This window comes from Prionailurus bengalensis, chromosome A2 (assembly GCF_016509475.1).
Source record: "Prionailurus bengalensis isolate Pbe53 chromosome A2, Fcat_Pben_1.1_paternal_pri, whole genome shotgun sequence".
NCBI lineage: Eukaryota > Metazoa > Chordata > Mammalia > Carnivora > Felidae > Prionailurus > Prionailurus bengalensis.
The window spans coordinates 18,007,709-18,019,137 of NC_057348.1; the positions used below are offsets into that span (position 1 = coordinate 18,007,709).

An 11,429-nucleotide genomic window follows, 5' to 3' on the forward strand; every position below is an offset into this window, starting at 1 on the left:
CTCCCAGAATCCAGAGTAAACCTATGAAGGAGGCTTCCTCAGGGACAGTCCTTAGCCCTTCCTGGTCCATCCAGGGAACCAGGGACTGCCAGAAGGCGATTGCACAAGGCCCACATCAAAGCGCTTCCCTCCTGAGCCACCAGAGTTCCCAAGCTGGGACCTCTACCAGGGCAAAAGCATGGGTTCCCACACCCTACTCTTGGGACAGACTAGTCAGGAGCATACCCCATGTGGCTAAGTGGAAACATCTGGCTTCAACTCCTGCAGGCATCAAAGGCTTCCGGCTTCTGTGCTGTGGCCCCCACGCTTGCCCCTGGCTGAGGATACATCAGCATGTGGGAAGATGGAAGGATCTGGGGGATACACAACTGGAGGGAAGTCCCTGCTCCCCCATCCACTGCCCAGTGGACTCCATGGCAATGTGAAGAGAAGAACAATGCAGTTCTCAACACAGGCTTTTATTGGAGGTAAGGTAATCCGCACACAGGTCTGAAGAGCTGAGGTGGTATGTTAGGGGGCGGGAGGTAGACCATGAACCCCGGCCCCGCCCTCTTGCCTGCACAGCCTTCCAGCCTAGAAACGCAGCCAGAACATGCCGCTACGGATCCGGTTGTAGTCTGGGAGCTGCTCAATGGGGCCTGTAGGGATAGGGTGGGGCGTCAGGGTGGGGTGCCTGGCCTGCACAGGGACACCTGGCCCTGTGCCGCACCCGATCCAGGGCTGCCCAGAGCAGCACAAGACAGGCTCTGAGTGGAAAAAAGGAAAAGCACATTCCCCCAGGGGTGCTGAGCCTGTCCCTTCATGCTCCCTGGCTCTTGGAGCCCCACCCCATACATGGAGGTGTCCGTTACCTGGCGGGTGTGGGGTATTGATGGAGGCACCTTGGCAGGGAGTCAGGGAGCTGCTGGGACAGGTTTTCTGAGCAAGAACTCCCTGGCAGCCAGGCTATTGGCAGAGCCTCTCAGGGGCCTCAGTTTGCTGCTGCCAGGATAGGCTAGGGGGTGGGGGAGCAGAGGCAGAAGGGGAGCCTAAGAGGAGACCTGAGAAGGATAAAGAACAGGCCCTCTAGGCCACTCACCAAATCCAGCCACTGCTGGACACTGATCATAGAAGTACTTGGAGCAGACCTCACGTACCACACTGGCATCCACTTCCTGCAGGGTGAGACAGAGCACGCCAACTGACAGGCAGGCTCTGGGGACCACCTCAGCCAGTCAACATACCCAGCCGACCAAGATCTTCCATATGAACCATGGCACTGCCCCCTTACCCAAAGGGGAAAGGCGGCAGGGCCCTCCTCCTGTAGACCGCCACAGGCCCCACCCATCTCCTCAGCCATCAGTGCCTCTGCCCTGCCCTCCACTTATGCCACCCCTGCTGGTGACGCTGCCTAGGACATCAGGGAAGCCTACGGGAGCAATCTGCACCGTCAGGCCTCAACTCCCCGCCCTTTGGGGAGCCTGCCAGGTCTAGACTCCAGAACATCTCCCAGGGGCCCTCGTTACCGCAATCCGGCTTTCCCACTCGGCCAGGGGAATGCGGCGGCCATAGGTCAGGAGACTACGTCCGATGTCCTCACACACAGGAGTGGTGCCTGCAAGGTCAGGGGAGGCTTCCAGGTCCACCCGGTCCAGTCCCGGACAACAGGCACACAGTGAAGCTCTGGCTCCAGGCTGACACTGGGACTGTGCTCAGACTCCAGATCCCAACCCTCACTTCTACAGCCATCTGCTACCGTAGCAATGGGCTGTTTTTGACCTGGCCCACCCACACCTGTATCTGACATGCCAAGCCCCTGGGGGTGGGAGTGGGGTATGGCATGGCCTTCAAAGTTTGCCTTTCCCATCTTAGTTGGGAATGGTGGCTACACTGGGGCTGTCCCTGCCAGGATGCGTTCCACCCCCTCCCCACAGGGCTGCTGCACTCACCGTCCAGATGAGACACCAGGGCATTTCGGAGGATGTTTTTGCCCCGGAGCACCTCACTCTCTGTGGCACTGGTACACAGGCGCATCCTAAAAGGGCAGGGGATGGGATGGTCATCCCAAGAGACCATGCTGTCTCCTAGCCCCTCACTGTCCTCAAAGGCCCCTCCTGCACCCAGCAGTACTAGGCTGACACTCACCACTGGCCTTGCAGGAAGAACATCATGTCATCGATTTTCATGCGATCGCAGACAAAGTGTGCACCCAGCAACCCAGTGTCTGCGTAGCAGATATTGAAGGTCTGGAAACTCTGGCACAGCTTGTTGGCCACGGCGACTGCAGCCAGTGGGCTGGACAGGTGCTACCGGGGCAAGGACCATCAGCACCCACCCTCCTGCCTGTGGTCCACACCCTGAACCCCAGTACAGGAGCCCACGGCCTGACACCCTCTGTTCCTTGAGGACAAAGTCCCGTGCCCGCCCTGGCACTCACCGTGCCACCACCATAAGTGCAGTCATAGTGGCCAATGATGGCATTGGCTACTTGGAGGGCCACGTTGTCCGGGTTGGCCCAGCCAGGCCCCTCTACCGCAATAGCCACATGGGCCAATGGCAGAGCATCGTCGCGGTGGCGGATCTGAAACAGTACATGGCGAGACTGAGGGACGGCCACAACGTCCAGGCGACGAGAAAAGGTACAGGGTGTGGGTGAAGCATGCCCATGCGCACGTGAACGTGTGTGCTTGTGAGGCAGCAGCCACAGGACCCGTTCACAACTCCTGAGGCACCTTTGGAGTCATGAAGATAACCTTGTACGCAAGCATCCTTCCAGAGGCCCCAGCTGAGAACACTACCCCTGCCCACAAGGCCACCCACCTCGCTGCCAGTGAAGCGGCATGGAGCAAGAGTGGGCACAGCGTCCTCTGTGTATGTCTCAGAGACGCCGCTGAAGTGCTTCTGGGCGAGATCTACCAGCTGCCGGTGCTCCACCCCTGCCGAGACAGAGAGCATGGTTACCAGTCAGGGGACTCACGCACAGGGGGAGGACCCCACGTCCCATCTTGCTGGGAGACGGCAGAAGGAAAACAGGACATCAGGACAGGGTGAGGGAAGAGAATCCGCCACAGACAGACTCCGCCTCACGGGCAGGGCAAGCACCTCAGGGTCGAACAGCATCCGTCACCTCAACCACAGGGAAGCAGCTGCATGCTGCGCCTGAAGGTGGGTCCTCATGTGATGCGTTCTCACCCACATCAAGGACGAGATGGGGGCTCCCTGGGCACAAGGCCACCTGTCCTGCTTTGCCCCTCTGGCCCTTCCTCAAGCCGATGGGGGCTGCTGCCCTGTGGGCGGTGGCAAATGAGAGGACACAAAGAGGTGCTACTGCAGGGCCGTGACCAGCTCCGGGTACGTTTATAAACAACATTGTAATTTCAGGCCCTCAGGACCCCTGCAGACTTCACATCCTCGCCTTGACAAGAGGAGGCCTCTGCTGCTCTAGCATCTCGACCCGTAGGTGCCCGGACCCCACTGGACTCAACACAATCTCACATGTCACTAGCTTACACTGCTCTTGGTTCCCAGGTTCCCAGGCCCTGAAGCCACCCCAATCATGCTCTTTTCATCAGTCCTTTTCACCCATCCAGCTGCCAAGACCACAAGCTAGAGAAACATCCTTAATCTCACCCTCCCCACCACGGCCAGACCTCCTGCAGATTTCCATCGATAGAACTATCCTGAGTCCATCCACCTCCCTCCCTTGCTCCTGCTGCCTCCCACCAGAAACATGCCACAGCCCCTCCTTGGCTGGCCTGCCTCTGCTTTGGCCCCCCATGTGGCAGCCAAGTGTCAGGCCATGACACCGCCCTGCCCCTCTGCTCGGGCTCCCTACTCCTCACCTGAATGACCCCCCCATTCCTTAGACCTCAGTTCCAACAATAATGTGTTCCAAGAGCACCCCCTAACCTCCAACTCTGGGTCCTCCATTTCAGTCCCCCTGCCACTGGGTGCCTCCCCTTGAAGGCACTTCCCGGTTTGTCATTGAATGTGTGTTGTCACACCCCAGTGTCTGGCCTGCCCACTAGCAAAGCTACAAGGAACAAATCTGGGGCTAGTATCTCCCACCAGCCTGCAAACTGGATCTCCTAACACAGGTGGGGCTGAGAAAGGCCTGTACTAATGAGGGGGAGCAGCATCCCTATGTGGCAGGTCCCAGTGGTGGTGGTAGGGCAGAATGCCATCCCACCTCAGAGAGCATGGGAGAGAGATCACTCTCCACAAGAACAAGACAGGAACAGGGTGCCCAGGAGTGGAAGATCCCTTGTGGTCAGAACCAAGAGACCTGGGCTCCAGTAAGCAAGGCTGGTGCCCACGCACCCATTACCACAAGGCTTCAGTGAGCCCATCACTCACCTCCGGCTGCTGCGAGCACCATGCGAGGGGCCTTGTAATGCCTGTTGACATACTCGGTCAGGTCTGCACGAGATAGCTTCCTGCAAGACATATGGCCAATGGCTTAATGCCTCTCCCAAACCACAGCAGTCTGGGTCTCACAAAACAGTGCTGAGGAGATAGACAAGGGAAGACATGGCTTCTCCGGGGAGCAAGCCCTAGCACAGCCCTCAATCCCCTTTCTCATCTCTGTCAACCAGTCCTCTGGGACCCCGCTTCACGTCTGCCTTTAGGTCAGGCTCAGTCCTTCCTCTCTGAGGAGGGGGTGAGCTGATGCTGTGAGGTTCTCAAGGGGCGGTATCAGTGCTTATCCCACCCGGGAACAAGGAGCCACACAGATTCCCAACGCTCCCTCCCTCAGGATTTCAGGACACGCACAGAATCATACCCTACAAAGAAGCCCGCAATGTGAGTGAAGACCGTACAGGTATTTAAAAAGCCCTGCAAGGGGGCGCCTGGGTGGCGCAGTCGGTTAAGCGTCCGACTTCAGCCAGGTCACGATCTCGCGATCCGTGAGTTCGAGCCCCACGTCGGGCTCTGGGCTGATGGCTCAGAGCCTGGAGCCTGTTTCCGATTCTGTGTCTCCCTCTCTCTCTGCCCCTCCCCCGTTCATGCTCTGTCTCTCTCTGTCCAAAAAATAAAAAAATAAAAAACGTTGAAAAAAAAATTAAAAAAAAATAAAATAAAATAAAAAGCCCTGCAAGGACCACAGGGCACAGAGAAAACATTTCCAGTTGTGCAAATTAAGAACGTATAATAGCAAAGGGGCGCCTGGGTGGCGCAGTCGGTTAAGCGTCCGACTTCAGCCAGGTCACGATCTCGCGGTCCGTGAGTTCGAGCCCCGCGTCGGGCTCTGGGCTGATGGCTCGGAGCCTGGAGCCTGTTTCCGATTCTGTGTCTCCCTCTCTCTCTGCCCCTCCCCTGTTCATGCTCTGTCTCTCTCTGTCCCGAAAATAAATAAACGTTGAAAAAAAAAAAATTTTTTTTTTTTTTAATTTAAAAAAAAAATAAAAAAGAACGTATAATAGCAAAGGGCAACTAAAACCAAACTCGTGTGGACGGGGCTTGAACACATTCCAGCACAGGCCCAGCCAACCCTCACCTGACATTCCCACTGGGCCCCTCCACAGCCTGGGCTAGAGGTGTGCCCTGAAATGCTGTGGCGTGCAGGTAGTCAAAGACCACGTCCCGCATACATGCATCATTCTCCTGCAGCTCCTGTAGGATCACATCACGCTCCTTCTCAATCTGGGAGTCTTCTAGGGCACAGTTCTGCACAATGTCGGCCAGGAGCTCCACAGCTGGACGTGAGAAGGGCAGGTTTGGGAACCAAAGGGCAGGTGGGGCCACTGCAGGCCAGTAACAGCACAAAACCCCCAGGCCTGGCATGCCTGCATGCCCTGCGGCAAGGATCTGCTGTCATGGTAACCCCACTCTTCAGCCAGGCCAAGTTCCTGGGGGCCTGTCCTCTGTACCCCTGAAGTCCTATCCCCGTCCCTGCCCCATCCTCCAGATGTTACCTTTTGGCAGGTCCTTGGATAGCGCCTTGATGTAGTATGCTGTGTGCTCCCGGGTGCTGTAGGCATTGAGATGGGCCCCCATGCTCTCCACCTCCTTCTCCAAGGCATTGCCAGGCCGATTTTTTGTTCCCTGGAACCGGATATCAAGACGACCATCAGGAGCCACATGGGAACTGAGGACCCCTATCTTCAAAGGCTAAAGTCCCAGCAGGACCAGTGGTCTACAGGCACCTTCCTCATCAAAGACTATGGGGATGTACAGTCTACAGTCTGTCCTCACCAAGTGCCGAGCAGGCCACAGTATCATGGGCTAACAGAATGGAGACAGCCAGGGGCCAGGAGAGAAGGGCACGGTCAGTGCAAGTGCTGCCTGAAATCCAGAGCCCCATAGCAGCCTGATCTTACCAATCACCTTACTGACAGTCATAGCCAGATTATGTCACATCAATGTTTAGATGACACTGCCATTACCCACTCTACCCCCATGCCATTCATATGACTGTGTATGTGCTAGTGGACACCTCTGTGGGACTCGACCCCAATCCCCTATGTATGTGTGGGTGTTGCTGTCCACGGGCACACACACACGCATGTTGAGATCTACATACACATCTGTGATGCTGCTGCTGGCTAAGCTACCTACCCGGTCCTGTTCCACACCCCTACCGATCCATATCTCCGTCTCCATTTTTTCATTCATTCAAAAAACTCAGACTCCATACCAACATGGGCTGGCTTAGGGGCTGAGGGTGGTGACTGTCCCCACCTTCAAGAAAGCTCAGTATTTACTTCTACAAACAAGAGATGTCTGGATATTCTGCCAGAGCAGAACATTTCACAAGAACACATACTTGCCTGTGTCTGTGAATTTGTTAAAACGCACGTTATCTATCTACGTGTTCGATTCCACACCAGCGTGCGCACATAACAAAGGCCTGGCCTCTCTGTGAGGAGTGGGGTTCCTGAAGCTCCCCGGGTTTTTTTCTGGCTCTAGGAGCCTTGTGCAGGGGCTGACCAGGTAAGTGCTCACTCAGGAGAGGCCAAGCCCTCATGGTTCCTTCCAGAAAGGCCCGCCAGAGATCGCCCCCCTAGCTGAAGCCCATAATTGAAGAGGTTGGCTTTGCTGACCTGCATCCTCAGGAGGGACAATAGGCAGCTGTAAGCCCAGGGGTGATGCAGGACTTCAGGAGCCTCACCTTGAAAGCCAGATGCTCCAGAAAGTAACCTGCCCCGTTGTTCTTCTCAGTCTCGTAACGGCTGCCAACATCAATCCATACCCCGACCTGGACGAGAAGCCACCAACAAAGGTAACACACAAACCACCCCAGACTCCACTCACACCCTACTCTGGGTGACTCAGCAGAAGCCCCAGGACAGGGCTCATGGTCCCAGAGTGGGGGAGAGCTGTCTCAGTAGGCCCCCTGTGCTTGGAGATACAGCTATGCCCTGGGCACAGGCACTGGCTGAAAAAGGACCTACTCCAAGGAAGTTTCTAACTGTGCACATTCACTCGGCTCCATTACCAATATGAACTTTTTATATTGTCTTGCTTTTCAGTTGATTTTTTCATTTTTTCTAGGCAAGCAACACATCATTTGCAAACAACAATTTATTTTCTCTTTTCTAAAAATTATACCCTATCTTTGTTCTGGTGATTCTGTCATTTCCCCATCAAGGAAGGAGGCTGTTGGTTTAGACGCTGAATGTTTTATCCTATTAAGCAAGTAGACTTCGCTCACAATTATTAAAAAAAGTTTTAATCAGACCTGGATACCTAACATTGCACAGTGTCTCCTTGGCACCCAATGAGAGACTCCCATAATTAAGAAAAAAAATTTTTTTGTTAATGTTTATTTATTTTTGAGAGAAAGAGAGACAGGGTGTGAGCGGGGGAGGAGCTGAGAGAGGGAGACACAGAATCCAAAGCAGGCTCCAGACTCTGCGCTGTCAGCACGGAGTCTGACACAGGGCTCAAATTTGCGAGCCTCAAGATCATCACCGAGCAGAAGTTGGACGCTTAACCGACTGAGCCACCCAGGGGCCCCTCGCATGATTTTCTTAATAGTCTCCTGGTGTGCTATGAAACTTACGCCACACCATGCACCTCACGTAGGTCACATAGTTCTAGTCTTTTAATTTTCTTTCACAGTTGATTTAAAAATTTCACGTTTACTTTCCTAAGAGATGCTGATACACATATGTTGTAAATTCTTACACTGACATCTATTTCATAACTAACATCTTAGGAAGTAGAGTTCGCCTAACAACCTGTATCTTTGGATTATAACTGACAGCGATCTTTCTCTGACATTTGGAGCACAGTGGTGCCCCTTACAATCTAGAGCATCTCAGAGTCCATGAAATACAGCATTATCTCCCAAACTTTTTTTTTTTTTAAGTTTATTTACTTATTTTGAGAGAGGGAGAGAGTGTGAACAGAGGAGGGACAGAGAGAGAGAATCCCAAACAGATTCTGCGTGGTCAGTGCAGGGCCCAATGGCAGGACTTGAATGCACAAACCTTGAGATCCTGACCTGAGCCAAAAACCAAGAGTCAGACGCTTAACCAACTGAGCCATCCAGGTGCCCCATCTCCCAAACTGTCTTAACAGATCAGTTCATAGAAGTGTCATATAAGGAAGCTGCCCATGATCTTTTACTGTATTTAGTAACAACTTATAACAAAAGACATTATCTGTTCCTGAAAAACTAAAAGAATTTACCAATAAAACCACTTAACCCTGGAGTGTGGGGTCCAGAGAAGAGGATTACATCTTGAGAATCTTCTCACCTATTCATATACTGTATCTAGCCAAGATTTCTCTCCTTAAGTCAATTTTGCAAATTTGTATGTTTTGGAAAGTCATCCATTTCTTTGGAATCTTCAAATGCATTCCTTTTGCAAGTGCGTGAGTGGTCTAGCCAGGAGATCATGACTTTGGGCCATGAGTTTAGCAGTCACCTTAGGTCTCTGAAACCCATTTTCCTCACTGTAAAATGAAAACAGATCACTTCTCTCGTATGCGCTGCTTAAGGAAAGGAAAACGCTGGAAAGGAACTTGGCCTCCTGCTTGGCAGGCATCATATGCTAAATGAGTGTTATAGTAAGGAATGGCCCAAGAAGTCAAGCCTAGCTGGGGTCGGGATTAAGGTAGCAGAATCAATCCAGCGGCGGAGAGAAGTCTGACCCAAACCACAGAGGACTCGAGCCCAAGGTCACACCCTGTCCTGAGAAAAGACGCCAGGAGCAGTATGGAGGCGACCTCCCAAGAGGGGGCCCCGCTCACCGTGCAGGTAGGCTGGGAGGACTGCTCGGAGGCCACTCTCAGCCCGTTGTCCAGCAAGCTGACCTGTGTCTCTGGCACGCTCTGGAGAGCTTGAGCGAAGGTGGCGGTGGTCCTCAAGGCAGGCGACCTCAGCAGGGCCGGCTGCTGGAAAGGGACAACCGAGACTTAGGGCTGGGTTGCGGGATCGCTCCTCGGCTCCCAGGCCAGCAGTGGGAACCCCGTCCCCAGACCTCCGGTCAGCCGCGAGACTCCTATCCCCGCTCAGCGCCGTGACCTTCCCATGGCCCTGACCCCGGAACCTCCCCAATCTCGACCCGTCGCCGCTAACAGTCCACTCCCCGTTCGGGTTCCGAAGCCCCGCGCTCCGCGGCCTTGCGCTCTCGCTGTCGCCTCACCGAGCGGTGGGTGCGAAGCAGCACTCGAGTCCCGGTGCTAGCCGCCCGGCAAACTGCGGAAGCCGCCATCTTCGAGCTCCAGTCAGCGCCAGGTCGCGCCACGCTTGCGTAGAGTGGACGCAGCGGCGTCCGAGGCGCAGGCGCACTACCGCAAATATGGCGCTCGGCCGCCTCCTAGCGGAGACCATGGATATTCACATGCGGCTAGTCGGTGGCTCTGTCCCGGTGTCCACCGGTACCTGCGCACATCACCCACCTGGCCTGCGCGAGTCCGTTCGCAGTCCAGTTCCTCTTCCCCTTTCACCCGTGGGAGGCAGAATGCGCGATATTTCTCACGAACCGCGGGCGTCCCGAATCCACTGTGTACTCGGGAGTTGCAGCGCTGTGTAGGGCTGCAGCCGCCGCGTGTCTGAGAATGGGAGCCCCCGCCCCGGGGTAAAGCACCAGCGAGGGCTCCTGGGACTATGAGGTAGCTTCTGATTGCGGTTTTCTCTTTAAAGGGTGAAGCAGATTCAGATGCCTGATATCGAAGGAAGTTAACAAGATGTTGCTAAGGGGCGCATGGGTGGTGGCTCAGTCGGTTCGCCGTCCGACTTTGGCTCAGGTCATGACCTCCTGGTTCACGAATTCGAGCCCCGTGTCGGGCTCTATGCTGACGGCTCAGAGCCTGGAGCGTGAATTCTGTGTCTCCCCCTTCCTCTGCCCCTCCCTGGCTCTTGCTCTCTCTCTCTCTCTGTCTCTCCCAAAAATAAATAAAAAACATTTAAAAAATCCCTTCTCTCTAAAAAACAAAACAAAAATCCAATATATTGTTAAGAAAAAGGAACAGTATAGAGACCAATTTGTGAAATAGGATTCCTTGTTTGAAAAAACACACACACGAAGCGATGTGCCTTTTCTAGTAGACCTCATAGAAAAAATTCTGGAGGAACTCCCTCGAAACTTTCAGCCGAATGACTTCTGGAAAATGGATTGAGGAGAAGGAGAATACACTTATGTTATTTTAATGCAGAATTTTTAGTTTCTACAAAAAAAGTTACTTTTGAAAGAGCATAATTCTGAACTCTACATGATTGATACGTGCTTTATTGTTTTGTCTTTGCGATCTTTCAAAAAATGTCAAATGTAAATTATAACTGTCTTTTACAAAAAGCAGACAAAAGATGCTTCAGTGTGTGAAGCACTGATTTAGACGTGAAAAATAAAATGAAATAGAATCTTCTAATTAGTCCATCTTTCCACTTTTTTAAAACTTTAGTTTTAAGTTTTATATTTACAGAAAAGTTGAGCAGATAGTTGAGAATTCCCATATATATCCCCCTCATACACATGTGCACAGTTTCCTATATTATTAACATCTGACATTATTAAGGTACATTGATTGTGATTAATGAACCAATATCAGTACACTATTACTAACTAAAGTCTATAGTTTATTCAAATTACCTTAGTTTCTATCTCCCACCCCCGCCTCATTCTAGGATTCCATCCAGGATACCACATTACATTTAGTTACCACATCACATTTAGTTACCACATCTCCTTAGGCTTCTCTTGCCTATGACAACCTCCTCCAGTGACCACCACATCCTATACCCTTCTGGCAGAGCTCCCCCAAAGAGTTCCCTGCATGCAGTTCTTCTCCTCCCATTCTCTCCCAAATCCACTCCAGTCCAATGCCCACATCACTCCTCAAAAACCACATCTGTCATGGCAACCAGGGAGCCCTAGTGGCCTCCTTCAATGTAATTGGACACTTTTTCCTCATGAGACCCTCATCCTTTCTCCACCTTCAGGTTCCCGTACTCCGCTGTTCTTGTCCTACCTCCCTGGACACTCCTCCCTGGACAATCC

At 53.1% G+C, this 11,429-nt stretch overlaps 1 protein-coding gene across 2 annotated transcripts; it reads right to left on the bottom strand.

Annotated features, from left to right (window-relative positions):
• Positions 1-442: 442 nt before the first annotated feature.
• LOC122487236 (cytochrome b-c1 complex subunit 1, mitochondrial) lies at positions 443-9,724 on the bottom strand. 2 transcript variants are annotated; one of them, XM_043587348.1, is made up of 13 exons: positions 9,576-9,724; positions 9,181-9,324; positions 7,091-7,177; positions 5,895-6,024; positions 5,477-5,675; positions 4,336-4,415; positions 2,800-2,915; positions 2,417-2,560; positions 2,125-2,285; positions 1,929-2,014; positions 1,506-1,594; positions 1,079-1,154; positions 443-638 (listed from the first exon to the last, which is right to left on the bottom strand). In XM_043587348.1, the coding sequence occupies exons 1-13, from the start codon at positions 9,642-9,644 to the stop codon at positions 574-576; spliced, it is 1,446 nt and encodes a 481-aa protein (XP_043443283.1). In that variant the 5' UTR covers positions 9,645-9,724; the 3' UTR covers positions 443-573. The 2 variants fall into 2 exon arrangements, with proteins under 2 accessions (XP_043443283.1, XP_043443284.1); XM_043587349.1 differs by having other exon boundaries at positions 9,181-9,321; positions 9,576-9,717.
• Between the last annotated feature and the right edge of the window lie 1,705 nt (positions 9,725-11,429).